General features: G+C 37.1%; 3 protein-coding genes across 4 annotated transcripts in view; 2 read left to right on the top strand and 1 right to left on the bottom strand.

The window, feature by feature from the left end:
- The window catches only part of LOC143031054 (uncharacterized), a 108,812-nt gene extending 97,618 nt beyond the window's left edge, over positions 1 to 11,194 (top strand). Inside the window, exons 2-10 of one of the 2 annotated variants that reach the window (XM_076194430.1) lie at positions 4,989 to 5,303; positions 5,638 to 5,807; positions 6,686 to 6,730; positions 6,913 to 7,008; positions 7,172 to 7,261; positions 7,366 to 7,452; positions 7,645 to 7,731; positions 8,148 to 8,251; positions 10,638 to 11,194. In XM_076194430.1, coding sequence (XP_076050545.1) covers positions 5,200 to 5,303; positions 5,638 to 5,807; positions 6,686 to 6,730; positions 6,913 to 7,008; positions 7,172 to 7,261; positions 7,366 to 7,452; positions 7,645 to 7,731; positions 8,148 to 8,251; positions 10,638 to 10,715 — 861 coding nt within the window. In that variant the 5' untranslated portion in view covers positions 4,989 to 5,199 and the 3' untranslated portion in view covers positions 10,716 to 11,194. The remainder of the gene's footprint in view (positions 1 to 4,988; positions 5,304 to 5,637; positions 5,808 to 6,685; positions 6,731 to 6,912; positions 7,009 to 7,171; positions 7,262 to 7,365; positions 7,453 to 7,644; positions 7,732 to 8,147; positions 8,252 to 10,637) is intronic. The other variant, XM_076194431.1, reaches the window with a different exon arrangement.
- LOC143031050 (BTB/POZ domain-containing protein 6-B-like) overlaps positions 1 to 17,500 on the top strand; it is a 554,488-nt gene that overhangs the window by 334,152 nt on the left and 202,836 nt on the right. The window lies entirely within an intron of this gene.
- The window catches only part of LOC143031047 (BTB/POZ domain-containing protein 6-A-like), a 248,449-nt gene that overhangs the window by 132,426 nt on the left and 98,523 nt on the right, over positions 1 to 17,500 (bottom strand). The window lies entirely within an intron of this gene.

The raw sequence follows: 17,500 nt of genomic DNA, 5'->3' as shown, positions 1-17,500 counted from the left end.
GGGTAAATGTCTCTCTTGTCCTACTTATACTCTGTATCTCCATTTTTTGTTCTCATCTTTCTGTACTCCTTGATAATGTGAATATATCACGAAAGCGCTCGGACTCCGTGTGTTTTTCCTTTTCCTAGTGGACTCTGCATATATATATATATATATATATATTATATACATATATATATATATATATATATATATATATATATATATGTATATATATAGTTAAAAGGACGCTCATTATTATATTTACCGGCGACATATTTCATTTATCGTTGGACCTACCTACCTGGAAGATGGCGTGCGTGCACGAAGCTGCTACTGTTGCATCTCGGATGGATGGTTGGCCAAAGTCTAGTGGGCGGCAACGACGTCGTCGTCTTGTGGGCGCCGCCCGTAAGGATTCTGCTGCAGAGAAAATAAAGGTGTTCAATCTACCTCATGAGGTAAAAAGCGTTGGAACCCCTTTCAGGATTGTAAAACAACAAATGAAAAAAAAAAATGTCGAGAGCCCTTTTTAGTCTTTGTGGGGTCCGAACCCGTATTTACTGCGTCAATGAACAAGCGATTTCATTCGGTCGTTAGGTTGCATCGGCGTCGTTTCAACTTTTTCTGAACGAGGACATAAACGGATACCCTACAAATTATATATATATATATATATATATATAAATATATATATATATATATATATATATGTATATGTGTGTGTGTGTGTGTGTGTGTGTATTCACTTGGTCTTTGGATCACGTGTTGGACTCGTGATCGACAGCTATTTTCCTCCTGGAAGAGAGCTCAGAGCTCGTAGGTCCGATCTATGGGTAATGCTATGACCTTGCACACACACACCCCCAACTCCCCGCCCACGAGAGTCAGAGTAACGACCCGAGGCACAGCGATACCGAAATAATTTCGGCCCTGGGCAGGATTCGAACTGGGTACTAAGGAGCACTTCTGCTCCCCATTCCAGCGCTCTACCAACTGTACCACCGAGCCGGTGTGTGTGTGTGTGTGTGTGTGTGTGTGTGTGTGTGTGTGTGTGTGTGTGACTGTGGCAAGTGGTTTAGTTAAGTGGTTGATATAAAAAAAAAATCACAGAAAATTCCAAAGAAGCGGCATGTCATCGAGACGACGTTCATTAGCCACCGGTGAGTGACGTCTTCATCCTACTGTAGGCACACCTGCCATTCGGCAGCTAGATTCCCTCCCGCCCTCCATTCCTCACAATAAAAGCAATGTTAATAATACTAACACTAGTAATAATAATAATAATAATAATAATAATAATAATAATAATAATAATAATAATACACATTAATAAAATTAACAAGGTGACGTTATGTGATCAAATAAAAAATCAAACTGTAATACACCGAGTATTTCCCTATTTCAATAACTTTTCATATATCTTAAACGGCAGAGGAAAATAGGACTATAGTCAGCGCAACGAGAAGTGACCGCTAAGGCGGGGTTAGGAGATTTCCCGGTGGTGCCACATCTCCACAGATAACACGGCCCGCACGGCTCACACAGAATGCAGTGTGAGGGGGGCGGAGCCAGAGAATAAATGTAGGGCAACGTCGCTCTCCCTTGCTCATATGCCATGTCTGACTCGAGGAAACGAAACCTTTGTATAGAAAACATTGCTTTGATTTTTACATCAGTGGTGGTGTGTGACAAAAAATTGGAATATAATTATATGTGGCAACATTATAAAAATATAAAATCAAATTATAGAATTAAATAAAATTATAAAATAATTATATGTGGCAACACAGGGGGACTCCCAGTGCTCCGCCCTACCGGCCATTTCTCAATGCAACGAGTATAGGAGGGGGAGGTATAGGAGGAGGAGGAAAAGGAGGAGAGGGCAGTCCCAAGTTTTTATCCTTTTCGTTATGGCGTCACCTTTTGGGCGAAAATCGTCCACGCGGCGGCTTGAAAATGAGCCTTACGTAAGGACGCGACAAATAACAGATTCGTGCAGACACCAATACTTGTGGGAAAGCCCCTCCCTCCCCATCCTCCCTACCGCTCCCTCCCTCCCTCCCGCGACCGTTGGCTCTTCAGTGGTTAAACAATTGCTTTGATCTTGCGAAATGAACATTTGAACTGAGAACAGTGACGTCACACACATATCAATTTCAATGTCAACCGATAAATAAATTCATAAATAAATGATTAAATAACATCTGACAACTAAAAAGTTGCACAGCCGACAAAGAAATAATGAATCGGGCAAACTAAATGTTGGTCGACTGCAACAAGCCGGACATCACAGATCAGACAGTCAAAAGGTTACAACTGCCGATCAAGAGTCCAGCACGTGATCCATGACCTGATATACTAATAACATTATTGTTTTAATGATGGGCTGGTTATACGTATCCTTCAATTTCATTATTCTAAAAATCAAATAACATTTAGAATTATTGTCTTCATAGTGTCGATTTTTTTTTTTATAAGAAAATAATTTCCTGGAGGGGATAGCATTGTTACATACATACAGAATTCCTCTACGTGAAACAATAAACACATTAGATATATAGATAAATAAAAATAAAATAAATAACTTCATAACAACAATACGATAGAATAAGAAAAAACAACAGGGAAGTGGCAACAACGAGTCGACTGCAAAACGACGCGACGCCATGATGCCAATGTAGCTCATCGCTTGACAATTCCTCCGCAAGCACAAGTCCAAGAACAATGCAGTGCCCTGGGTCCGCAGTGTTCTGCATGCAGTGATACAGCACTCATTGCTTTGATTATCCAACGTCAAAAGAATGACAAATTATTCTAAAAATAAATGACGTGTTTTTATTGTAACCACTCCAAGTGCAAAACTACTCAGTGATCCTAAATGCATGTATAGTATATATCTAATGCAAATGTCAAAAATATAAAACAAGTAGATATATGAATGAACAGATAAATATAAATATTATAAGAAAAAAGAACACTGCAAGGCAGCGCGGGATTAATGTATGGCTGTATGCGATTACACACACACACACACACACAGGCTAAAGTGTCCTCAACGAGCTGGTATTATGAACAAACAAGCTGGGTTTTAAGCTTACGACCTGCTGGAGGAGGAGGAAGAGGAAGAAGAGGAGGCAGTCTCACAGACCAAATAATTTATAAATCCTCTTCCATGTACTCTGTATCAAAAATAACGAATACAGATTGTTCTAAAAACGACTTGACGTCATAGCCTTGCCCATGGCGACGTGTGCGTACGTAGGTACGTACGGTACGTGTGTGTACAGATATTTTATCGACATATCTTAATATCTTAGGCCTGACAATGAGCCTATTTGGGGGCGTGCACACATTTAAAAGCATAGGAAGATTACAAGTCTTAACGGAATAATGTGTACGTGTGTGCGTGTGTACGTGTGTGTACGTATCCGGAAGTATGACGCACCTCGAGGTCAAAGTTCTTCCTCCTCCTCCTCCTCCTCCTCCTGTCCCTCTTCCTCCTAAGAGAGGACACAGGAATATCAAACATTAAGTTACACATCTATTAATATTACACACGCACGTGCACGTACACAAGTACACACACGCGTTCATACAAAATGTCGACATTATCCATATATGGCATTTCATAGATTCAAACAATCGGATTTAATTATAAAAAACAATTTAAATATCTATTTACCTTTACGACCCGCATATACGATGTCGGAGCCAGCCAGGTCGTAAGCTTACGACATAGGTCGTAATTTTACGATGTGTAGTCAGAGCTCTCCTTAAAACATGCGATGAATGTGTACGTGTGTGTGCGTGTGTGTACAAGGCCACCAATGGCAATGGAGAGCTCCCCACCCTACACCCGCCCCATCGCCTCCTCAAGCGGAAGTACACAGAGAGAGAGTCAGAGAGGGGGGATGGGAAAGAGAGAGAGAGAGAGAGAAATAGGAAGGGGGGGAGGGAGAGGGAGAGAATGATGATAGCAAGAGAGAGAGAGAGAGAGAGAGAGAGAGAGAGAGAGAGAGAGAGAGAGAGAGAGAGAGAGAGAGAGAGAGAGAGAGAGAGAGAGAGAGAGGGAGAGAGAGAGAGAGAGAGACGCCGAGGTCGTCGTTGTCGAAGAAATGAAAGGATGACAAGTTCGTCTATTCTAACCTAACGTAACCCAACGTGTGCATTCCTCCCTTCAAGCTATGAGAGAGAAACCTAGAATTATTATTACAGCCCGCAATCAGAAAGAGTGACTAAACAGGCAGGCCGCCGCCGCCAACATCCGTCACGACGACGACGACGACGACGATCCGGATGGCCTTAAATTACAGGTACCGATTTACTGTATACACGTTTGGTTAGGTTAGGTTAAACGAATTTATCATCATCTTCCATTCATTTCTTCGACGACGACGACGTTGGCATCTATCATAACAAACATGGCGTACCATTCGTCCGGCGTGAATTGGCTACAGAAATCCGTTTTAGCAACTTTTTTGTTTTTTATTTCCACCAAGAAAAGTGTATGTTACGTTGATACATTATAATTGACAAAATTAATATAATTTAATTTTCTAACGCTATATCGTGTCCATGTTCACAAGTGATTACAAAGCTTACCATAAATAAAGTATGAGCTCAACGCCTTCCTTCCGTGGGCAGGTAGGTAGGCCAGACGACATCCTCATTGAAAGGGTCGGCGGCCATGATGATGAGGCCCCAACCAACCAGCCTCCATTATCTTCTAATAATTCTGTATCATCACTCGACATATTGATACAAAATACGTGATCACGCGCCTCGTTCCTCACTGCACGCTAGCCACAATAATACTGAGACAAACTCGTGTAGTCCTTAGACGCTGATTGGCTGACGTATAGAGTGGGCGGAGTCTTAGAAAGTCCCCATACCCTATACCAAAGACTATAAAGGAAAGATAGGAAGATTTAAATTGCGCCTGTTAATTTAGTAATTGGCAACTGAGTTTCAGTAACGCATAAACGAACACACACGAAACCGTCCAGAGCAAAGACTATAAAGGAAAGATAGGAAGATTTAAATTGCGCCTGTTAATTTAGTAATTGGCAACTGAGTTTCAGTAACGCATAAACGAACACACACGAAACCGTCCAGATTAGAGATAGCGTTACTAGTCTGTCGTCTGTTGTCTGTTTGTTTACATTTTTGACAGCCGGCAAATTTGACATTTTCAGTGTGTATGAAGTCAATGTAAGCATGGCAGCTCTAGTGAACAAGTCACATGCATGCATTATTTGCATGAAAAGAAAAGAAACTGACCCCGATTTGATTTTTCATAGGTTCCCTAAGGATCAGGAACAGTAAGAATATTCATTAAATCTTCGTTTATTAATTTAATTAGTGTAAATATGGTAAACTAAAACTAAATTAAGTTCGCGTTCAGGCTTTGTTACCCATGGCACATGTTACCTAGAAATGATTCTAGAAGCTTTAACTTGTATTTTGAAAGAAAATGAAAATTTACAGTTGTTGCCACGGCTTCTGTTATTTAGAAACGAGCATTTCATGTATTTAGCAAAGAGCATTTCAAAATGCGATCCTGTGGTAAAGAACTACCTCATGATTTAATGATCTTACCAGGGTAAATGGCAACTCTCCCCAACATTAATATGTTCATTTTGTATATTAAAACAGATGCTTCAAATGGAAAATAGCAATCAACGTTATCCAGATCAATGGAAAGACACCAGAACAACTAAACAGAAGCTACCGGGTATGCAGTAGGCATTTCTCAAGAAAGAATTATTTGGATGCAAAATCCAACAGGCTCTGTCACAACGGATGTCCAGATAAAAATCTAGAGGGTATGTCTTATCATAATTTTTATAATTTGTTGAAAGGTACTGGGATGGCTGCATTGAGGAAGAAAATTATTAGTACACTAATAAAAAGAGGACTAAAATTTACATTCTTACAGAAATTACAGATTAAAAAAACAAATTCAGATGATATATCAAGTATTTTGGCCTTCGCTCTTGCCTTGAGTACGAGGTGGATACAGTATGTTTTGGGGGTATTAGGGAGCTTGCTTGCCTTCCGTCAATTACATCCTCGGGCTACACCTAGCTCTGGCCTTTCTGCATCTCCCTAAAACTCCAGGTTTCCAGATAAAATAGTTTAATATTGGGATTTCATCTCAGATGACTGGAGTGTGGTCTTTTCAGTAACATTTACTTTTTTATAAATAATGTTTACATATATCAATAATTTTGAAAGTGAAAATAGCATTACATTAAGCAATTGGAAACACTGGATAGTGTAACACTGAACTCTTTTGATCAATATATTCTATTACATAAGATTAAGAGTGTATGTACCCATATATATATATATATATATATATATATATATATATATTCAAATATATGTATATATATATATATACATATATACTATATATATATTTATATATATGTGTGTGTTTTTATTAATTGACACATATATGATTATTTATTCATATATTACTATAGTAATTATTGTATTGTCTTTGAATTTCCTAAGGTGTCATAATTTTCACATTATATACTTAATTGTTTTAGTTAAATGAGAGTTTAATATATAGAGGCTCATTAAATTGTTGCTTATGTTGTAATCATAATATAAAGGTTTAGCCCAGAAGAAGTGAAATAAAAATTGGGCTAGTTATTAATTTAATAGTTGCTCATTATAAAACATATTTCAGGCTCCAACTGCAGTACACCAGCAATTCCAGACTGTTCTCATATAGGTGAGTGCTGCAGTAATGAATGGCATTGAAATGCCAGCTGTCAATCAATAGCTGATAAGATCATTTGGTAAAGAGTGGAAAATATTAAGCAAAGTGTAATATTTGTAAAACAAAATCAAAAACAAACAAAAGAAAACTATATACAGTTTATTATTCTTATATGTTTTAATTAACATAATCAGTTTCAGGAGTCAAAAATATAGACCTCCAAGAGGAGTCTGATGCATCAAAATTTCTACTTGTGTACCCAGATATAACTGTGCATGATTTACATTTTGGCAAGTTTTCATTTCTGTTACTAATATATGTGGTTATTTTATAATGTCATGGTATAATTTAATTTATAGTTTTCATACCCCCTGTTGCTCCCATATATTCAAGAATACACTTTCCTTATATTCTGTGATCATCTTGTTTGTATCTCCTCTTATGCTTTTATAGGTACTACGGCTCAGTTTAGAGACAAAGAGAGTGAGGATGTAAGAGCCATCATATCTTCTGTGCCACATGAAACAATACAGTCATTTCATGGTATGTAATACCTTGTGTGTGCATGTTATGTTGATATTAGTGATTTCCTATTGACCTACCAAAACATAATGAGATACTAGAAAAAGTGATTGATATTTTTACAGATGAACCCAATCCTCAGCATCCAGCCTCAGGAGCAGATTCCAATGGACAACATGTGCCACCCTTTGAGCTTCATGAAAATCTAAATGGTATATATGGGATTGACACAATATATTTTAAAGATGTACTGTATGGATGTTTTCTGTGCATCATAATATGGAGATTTTATTAATCATTAGATTTATTTTTATTTTTACTGACTTTTGTAAAGTATTGCTGAATTTGCACTGACCCACCAATACATAATGAGATACCAGAAAAAGTAATCAATATTTTTACAGATGAATTAAATCTTGAGCATCCAGCTTCAGAAGTAAATTCAAATGAACAAGATGTGCCACCCTTTGAGCCTCAAGAAATTCTAAATGGTATGTATGGTTATTAACACAGTACAATTTAAAAATGTAGAGATGTTGTCTGTGCATCATAATACGAAGATTATATTAATAGATATATGTATATATATTTTTACCGAGTTTTTTTTATATCAATTAATTAACTGACAGTCTAACTGATTTACAATAACAAGAACAAACCAATAAGTACTGTGTAAATTATTTAAGATATATTAATTGCAATCATATTAATGAATAAATTATGGTACTTATAATTTTTTTTCAATCTCTATATTTACATTGTATAAAGTAAGGAAATTGTATGGATTGGTTTTTACTTGTATTGCTTCTACAAGCAAGCATTTACAATTTGTAATGTCTAACTTATGCCTAGCATTACATAAAATATTGTTTTATATTGATGTTTACTGGAATCATTTACTTTCCAGGGTCTTCATGCAGCTTCCCTGCTAAAAAGAAAAAACAATCTGCAGTTATCCATAGACAGAGAATGCAAATATGTAGATTATTAAAGAAAATTGAGAAAATAAAGGTAAGCAAAGAAAATCACAAACAGTACACCCCACCCTCTGCAATTATAAAAAATGTTTCAAATTACCTCAAAGGACCAGCACTAGACTTTTTTCAAACCCAATTGAAGTTATCCGGAGTTTCAAAATTTGGCAGGAGATATTCACTAACACAACGATGCCTAGCACTAGGACTGTACTTCAAAAGTGCTAGAGCTTACAATTTTTTGGCCAGTATCTTTACATTACCTTCAGTTCGGATGCTTAGGTATTGGGTGTCCCAAATCAATTTCAACGTAGGCTGGAATGAGGCTGTTTTAAAACTACTAAATCAAAAAGCAGCAACCATGGAAGACAAAGACAAAGTCTGTGGCATAGTGTTTGATGCAATATCAGTCTTCATTTTAACATTAAAAAAGACTTGATTGAAGGATATGAAGATCTTGGCCAATATGGCAGAAAAGAAGAACTTGCTCAGTATGCCATGGTTTTTATGGCAAAAGGTCTTTGTTCTAAATGGAAGCAGGTCTTAGGGTATTTTTTGTTTTCAAAATCAATAAAAGCAGATATTTTATATAAAATGGTGCATGATTGTGTGGCAAATTTAAAGGAAGTGGGATTGTTACCCAAATTCATTGTTTGCGATCAAGATCCAAACAATAGGGGCTTGTGTCGTAAACTTACCATATCACCCCAGTCACCTTTCTTTTTTCATAATGGTGAAAAGGTTTATTTTTTTTATGACACTCCCCATCTTATGAAAAGTGTACGTAACAATTTAAAAGTACATGACCTACAAGTAGGGGACAAACTTGTCTCCTGGAAATATATTGAACAGTTTTATTTGAAAGATTAAAAAATGTTATTAAAATTAGCTCCAAAATTAACAGACTCTCATATTTTTAATTCTGGATTTGATAAGATGAGTCAATTTAGCATCACAGGTATTCAGTCGTACTGTAGCAGCTGGAATAAATACTCGTGCAGTTTTAGGTGCTTTACCACCAGAAGCTGTAAATACAGCAGTTTTTATAAATAATCTAGATGAGTTATTTGATGTGTTTAACAGCAATAGTTTATTTCATTATAAATCTAGAAAGTGTGCTATAGCTGACAACAATGATAACATTGAATTTTTAAAACAAATGTCAGAATGGTTAAAATCTTTAAGTTTAAGGGCTCAACAAGGACTATTCCTTGTATAGAAGGGTGGATTTTGAATATCTCAAGTTTGATAAATTTGTGGGAGGATGTTAAAGAGAGGAATTTTAAATTTTTGATAACAAACAGAATCAACCAAGATTGCCTTGAAATTTTTTTCAGTGTACTTAGAAATTCTGGGGGTAATAGTGACACCCCAACTGCCCCTAAACTTAATAACTTGATCAAAAATGTTATGTGTAACCATCTGATGAAGCACACCCTAAAAGGCAATTGTTTAGATGACGAAACCCCAATGCTACAGTACCTGAAGATCTGTGATGCAGAAAAGAAATTATCAAACTGTGATTTTGAGAATAAATATATAACTGATGTATATTCCCATGCTAGGGATAATTCTAGATTCACTCCAGAATATTCTAGTAGATTCAAATATTGATAACTTTAATCCACAAAACACCATAAGTGAGAGTGATTCACCTATTATTGACCTACAAAAAGAAGACAGAGCATCATCAGAACTTAAGAAGTTTTTCTCTAATTTTAATCCATTTGAAGAGGAGTCAATTGAGTTATCTGATGTAGGTGATGCTCATCCGATCACTCCAGAAATAATCAATTTTATAAATAACTTCAATCCTATGGAAAGTGATGATGCTACTATAAATGAAAACAAGGATAGCATCATAAATATGAATGCTGTAGCATATATTGCTGGCTATGTTTGCTATAAACTCTTAAAATTTCATAAATGTGGCTCTTGTGAACATTCATTATCAAATGGAGATAAGAATGATGTTAGTATTGATAAAAATAATATTTTCTTAAGAAATAAGGATTTGGAAAAGCAAAAATTGTTAGTTTATCCTAGCAGCAGTCTTACATCATTAATAGAAAATTATGAGTTTTTATTCAATGATAATATTAAAGATTTATTGGTAGAAAATAATATTTTTCAGAATTTGACGCAGATTCTCAAAAGTTTTCCTGTACATAATCTTAATGTTTGTGAAGGTGTTATGGACAATATTATAAGTATATATGCTAAAATGCGTTTATATTATTATATAAAATTCTTAAACCAGAAAGTAAAGAAAAGAAAATGTAGTATTTCTACATATTCATGTAAAAAAAAAAAAAACAGGAAATTAGCCAAAATTTCACATACTTGAAAATTATATATTGATCACTGTTAATGGTGATGGCTCCATATATGTATGGATTTAAGAAATAATTTTATGATTTCAGAAATACAACATTATGAGTGTAGGGACATCTATTACGGTATGTATAATGTGCAGTGTTACATGCACATATTGTGCATGAATGTAAGCATGCTTTTATTTGTCAGGCATGATTTCTTTTGGTTTTGATTTGTTTATCAAATGTGTACGTTTTTTATGTATTTGTGTTTCTTTATTTGCATGTATTTGTGCACGTTTTTGTGTTGTTATTAAAAGGAATGCATATTTTTTATGTTGATTTTGAATCAATTTTACTAATGCTTTTTGTGCGTTTACTTTTTGTTTTGTCTTGTTTTTTCAAATGTAAATGTGATTTCTTTATTTAAAATGTATTGCTTTCTTCTATCACATTGCATGTTTTGTATAAACGGGTCGCTTTGTTCTGTTTATTATTGTTGTAATTCACTGCATGTTTCAGTAGAAGCACAATATTCAAATGCTTACAACTGTTTGAATATGTCGAATAAGCATGTTTCTTTTTTCTTTCAAAAGTAATGCAATAAACTAATGTTGATGCTCTCTTAACCACCTATGCTCTGTATTGTAATGTATTGCATCTCATTATATCTGAGCTTAACTTTTTGTATTGTCATTTTGCACTTGTTTTTGTAATTTTTATTTGCCTAAGATTGTTGTATTTGTTTACATGTTTAGAAAACATATTTGTTTAAAGCCTATCAATGGTTATATATTAAGAATAAATTCAACTAATGAATTATGTGTTTATGAAGTCACTTTTTCATTCAGATATATTACTTGGTGCATTCTAGTAGCCACCTCAGCCAAAGTCATACTAACCTAAACAAAAACCATGTAAAAAGGGAAGCAAAAATCGAATGAACCTTGGGAGGTACAAGACATTCACTTCCTCAAGCTGAAAGAACCTACCCCAGCCTATGTGATAAATGCATATGGTAAAAATGAGAAATAGAGGACACTCACTAGCAAATAAAAAAGATCAAATAAAATAACACAATAAAAGGGTAAGAAATACATAAGAAGGAAATACAAGAGCAGGCATATGATAAACTAAGAGGAGTGGAAGACACTTGCTAATTCTGAAAGAACCAGAACATTATATATATAAAGATAGATAGATATAAATATATAGGTATATCCCACTAATGAATTTTTAAATATTGGCAATAAAAATATACAAGAATGCACTTCTGCATTTTATTGGTCCTTATTATACAACAGCAGTTAATGTGAATGTAGCTGCCATACTGAAATGCATCTGTGTCATACGTGCAATCCATTTCAAATATATTAGGCACCAATTGCAAATGCATATTTGAAAATTGAAAAGAATGTAGCATGGATACCAAAGTAATATACATATATTTGCTTTGATACATTTTCAACATATATGTGTTGGAATTAGTATATGTACTACATTTAGGATAATGATAATATCTAAAATATTTTTTACAAATGTTACTTAATAAAACGGGTAATGGACGTATGAAAATTTGAAAATTCCGCCTTAGAGCTTTACCGTTCGCTTCATAGATGGCGCTATTATGGAAGTGTTTGGCAACTTTTTAACGCACGCACTTTTTATATGTATTTGGTCCGAGTCCTCCTATCTTTCCTTCATAGTCTTTGCCCTATACTAGATATGCGTGATGAACGATACATTGAGACTGAACGTACTACATCGCTCAGACGCTCCCTGACACATCACGCAGGCAGCTGACCCGAACGTAACGCAACATTCTGCAACGTTATCGCATATTTTTTATAACTCTGTGAAAGACACTTTGCACGACATAGTCTTTGTTGTAGTGCTCTTGATCGAGCTCTGGTGCTTTTTGGATGGGGGGCTGGGCTGGGGTGGAGGGAGGGAGGGAGGAGGAGAGAATGGGGGTGAAAGGAGGGAGGCGGAGAGGATGGGGGGGGGGGGAGTGGAATAAAAATTGTGAATGTGTTTCTATAACGAGTCAAATCAGCGTGATTGACACCCAGAGTCAACTCCTCCTCCTCCTTCCCCGCCCTCTCTGCTGCATTGTCCCATGAACGCGTATAGCTTTATTGTAAATAAAATTTGTAATCTTTGTCAAATCGTTGTATATATGGATTTTAATCAATAATGTATATTGTAAATATTGTATCACATTCAAGGATGGCCATTGTACTATGAAATCTATTTGCATATGTATTCACCTTGGTATATAACATTGTTTGCATACTTTGTATAGAACATTAATGTATTCATCGTTTATTATTTATGTGATGGCGGACGGGTAGTCAATAAGTCCATAAGAATTACGGAATTAAATTCAGTTCTTCTTTCAAGATCTTAAGCCTATGCTCGTGCAGCACCGTACTAATGTGTTTGAAACAAACCAAGGTCTAAATATACAGGTCAGACCGTTTACATTCTTCTTCGCAGCTTCTGACGTCATTTGGCTGAGTCCATTTTCTCTTTGTGATACACTGAAGAAAACTGTGAAACGCCAAGGAAGACAGGAACTATAATATTTTATATATTATATATATATATTATATATCATATATATTATATATTCATATATATAGACAGGAACTATAATATTTTATATATATTTATATATATATTTTATATAATATTTGTCAGAATATAACTAATTGCGTGGAGCTGTGCGAGCGAAGGCGACGTCATTTTCGAACGACGGACCAGCTTCAACTGACAGCTATAGGACCCGCTAACCCCACTTTGAACAGCCAGGTGACGTTCACGGGCCCGCTGCGCCAACTCCCTCGAAATTCGGTCGGAAGTGGTTAGACCTTATATTCTTAGATCTTGAAACAAACCACACACAATTCCCCCTCCCGTCATACCCCTTCTTCCACTCGTCCAAACGCTCCTCTTCCTTGTGTATTTCTTCCCTTCCTTCTTTCCTTCTTCCTCTTGCCCCTCCTCCTCCTCCTCCTATTTCCTGTCATACTTCTCACCCTTCCTTCCTTCCTTCCTTCCTGGATCTCTGCTCGATGTGAAGTCGTGTCTTGACTAGCAGCAATTAGGTCTTCGTCAACGGCTAGACTGAAGCGAAAGTGTTCTGAATCCGTATTTCTTTATTACAAAATTTTACTTTACTTCTTTTTTCTATATCATGATGTTATAAAGAAGATAGTAATGCTGCTGCATCCAAAAATATTACTATGGAAAGGATGGGTTAGAAATTTCTTTCCTTTTCCGGGGTCCACTTTCCGCTATAGAAAATGGACTCCGGGGTCCACTTTCCACTAAAGAATATGAACCCCCGGGGTCCATTTTCCGTTTTAGATATGGACTACGGGGTCCACTTTCCACTACAGAATATGGGCCCCCCGGAGTCCATTTTCCGCTATAGAAATGGACTCCGGAGTCCATTTTCCACTATAGAATATAAACCCCCCGGGGTCCAATTTCCGCTATAGAAAATGGACTCTGAGGTCCACTTTCCACTGTAGAAAATAGACCCTGGGGTCCACTTTCCACTATAGAATATGGACCCCGGGGTCAAATTTCCACTATAGAAAGTGGACCCCGTGGTCCACTTTCCGCTATAGAAAATGGACCCCGTATCGAATTCCTGGGGGTGGAGGTCTATATTCCATTTTCTATCGCCATGTGATTCTGATCAGCTAAGGGAAGACCCTTTTCGTTCTGTAGCTACACTCATTACCGGACATATTAACCTGGTGCGACTGTAATACGTTTACTTTCCAGTAATACCAAAGATAAACCCGAGAAAAAGAGTCGCCACATGATTGTCACCAAAAATAATCAAGACACTATGCACACCCGCATCACCGAGTTCATTTGTCCTCAGCTGACAATGCGCCCATTCCAGTCAGGCAAGGCTGAATCGGTAATGGGCAAGTCTCGTTGTCGCTTAAGCGAGGAGGTCAGAATAAGACTGGAGCACAGTTGGGAGCAAGTGTGCAGAAAATCACAAGCAGCCCTCCTCCTCCTCCTCCCCTTAAGATAGACAAATGAATAGATAAATCCAGGGTTCAAATGCTGAATAATCACGAGACGTGCGATTTTTTTATTTCTATTATAAGGAAAAGTGGATAAACGATTGCTAACGAGCACACGAGTGGCATTCCAATATATGGATGAGATGATAAAAAAAGTGAAATAAATAATCGAAGAACTTATTCGTCTCTGATTAAGGTGTGGTGCAGTGTCGTCTAAAACATAAATAAATCAATAGAATAAATAAGCAAAATAAAATAAAAGAAGGAAAATAGAATAGATTATTAGATAAAAACTAGATTAATGAAAACATACTAATGATATTAACACTAATAATAATAATAATCTATCTGTATATATAATAAGAGAGCGATGATGTCACGGGAACGGAGACGATTGATTGGCTGCGAGCGAAGCGAGGTCGCCCAAAGGCCCCCGGATGCGGGAAAATAGTAATGAATTAAGAAAATAAACTGTCACTTTTTCAGACACGTTGAATAAATTTTTCCTAATTCACAGGTGATGGCCTTAGAAAAAAAAAAGGATAACATAGAGCGTTCAACGCGAGAAGTAGATCACTTATATTCACGAAAACGTTACTATTGCACTAGATGAATACGACATGGCGTCACGTCGTTTCAGCGTGTCCGACATGACGTCACTTCGTTGCAAAGGAACTCAGCAAAGCAAAACATTAACTTTAGAACTTCTTGGCTCCTGAACCATTTTACTGGAATTGTTTTTCACTCAAGTAAAAAATTCTAGAAACAATAACGGAAGTGCCCGACGATGATAATCACGATCTATGCAAATGTTGATGAATGAAAGTGATTCGTCGGTCTGTAATCAGCACCTATCAAATACGCTCGCCAACTTTCTACTATTCCACTATTTCAATTTTTGATTGCCATGGAAGAAAACGGAAGCGTAATTAAATGCAAGGAGACTGACTCCACAGCTGAGACGAGCCAAGCAAACCGAAGGGCAGAGGGAAGAAGAACGTGGGAGAAACGCCGAAAGACGCCGCCGCTGCGAGTTCCGCCCTGCGCAGTCGCAGGAGCGTCGAGGACAGACGTGTCGGCGGAAGACGCAATTCGACGTCGCAGTGCAGCGAGGGAACAAGTGTTCCGAGAAGAGCGCGAGAGGATGCAGCGACGGGACGCAGCACAGGATTTCTACAGGTTGCTGCTGACGGTACACGTCATGGTTCCGCCAGAGTCTTAGAGAGGACACTTGGCCCTCAACGGACACTTGGGCAGCGCTGGATTTCTGAACTCCAACGGACATTTGCCCCAAAGTGACAAATTCCCCCGTCACCTCACACTTGTAATATGACTTTGCTAACCGTGTAGTTAATGAATGGAATAAACTTCCTGCACAGGTAGTGCAATGTAGTTCAGTTCGAAGCTTTAAGAATCAGTTGGATAAATACCTAAGTAAGATGCTGTAATGATTATAATTTATCTTATATTATTTGTTTTTGTTTTGTTATCATTTGTCTGTCTGATCTTCATTTATTATTAGTTATATGTTAATTTATTATTTACTATTTACCTGTTTGTTTATTATTTTAACTATACCTATGCATTTATTTATGTATTTTATTTGTTATTTACATTATTATAGTTTTTATGTATTATTCTATTATTAATATATGATATATATATATGTATATGTGTATATGTATATATATGGTTTTTTTTTTTTTTTTTTTTTTTTTTTTTGCATCCGACCTAGATATGGATCAAAAGGTCTCCTGTCGGCATGCTCCGCCTTTGTAATCCTTTGTAATCCTTCCCCCCACACCATTGTTGTGACCTCACCCAGAGCTTTCTTTCTATATATATTATGTCTTGTACTCTCTGCATCTGTTACATTGAAAATGCTAACTGCATTTAACGAAACATCTGTATACTCCTACTCAGCAGTAGTTCTTAATGTCTACTGGAAATTTATTATTACGTCTGTCCTGTGAAAACCAGAAATCTACGTTCAGAAGACTTGAAAGTCTACTCAAGAACCTTTGTAGCGCAGTTGTTATTAACAAAACATATATGCCGTATATAATGATTGATTAATTGAAGTCAACTGCACTAACAACTTGACTCTTTTTAGAGTCCAGTTCTTCAATCTATGCCTATATAGAAGGTCTTATTGAAGATCTGGCGAAGAATAATTGATGCTGACTGACCTCTACTCCTAATACAGGGAGTCACTGGATGAGGTCACTGGGAGAAGTAGGAGAGGCCACCAGTCTCGGGTAGAATACTGGACTCTGATTGGCCGCCGCTGGGTCTTACTTGTGGTGATCCAGAGTGAGCGGTGGAAGCTCTGGCTTGGCCTCTAGTTCTTGGTCTTACAGGCAGGAAGGTGTTAATGGTTAGGCTGAAGACGCCTCTCTGTGGAGTATAGTGGTGTTTTGGAGGAGTTTATTAAGTGAGGGGGGTTCATGACGTGGTGGATCCTTGATAGAGCCGTCACGGCGGCTCTCCTGGCATGAAAGCTTGTAGATGACATTGGTAGAGGCTTCCTTCGGGATCTTCGGTGTAGTGTTGTTCCTCATTATTAGGGATCTGGTCAGGTTTGGCCTGCAAAAAATCCTCACATCAGTGGTAGTGTCTCCTTTTTTCGTGATGCCCTTAATGACGCCGCACTCTTCCCTAGACTTGTCGTGGGAATTGTTTTGATGGGAGATGGTTATCTCGTGGTTAGGTGGGTTCGGGGTCTGAGGTGGTGTGCCATATTGATCCAGTTGCTGCTTGGTGACGCCCCTCAGCGCCCCCCGGAACACCACGTAGGAGCCTTTGTCTTGAAATCTTATAGCAGGCAATCGAAATAAAGATAATGGTCGCATTTGTGGATGACCGATTGAGGTCAGCCCTCTTCATATACTTATGTGGGTGAGGAGGTGAGGTCGAGAA

The sequence above is a fragment of the Oratosquilla oratoria genome, chromosome 12 (assembly GCF_046742065.1).
Source record: "Oratosquilla oratoria isolate Oo_2021 chromosome 12, ASM4674206v1, whole genome shotgun sequence".
NCBI lineage: Eukaryota > Metazoa > Arthropoda > Malacostraca > Stomatopoda > Squillidae > Oratosquilla > Oratosquilla oratoria.
Note: the sequence above shows the minus strand (reverse complement) of the source record. Positions and strands in the feature narration are given on the sequence as shown.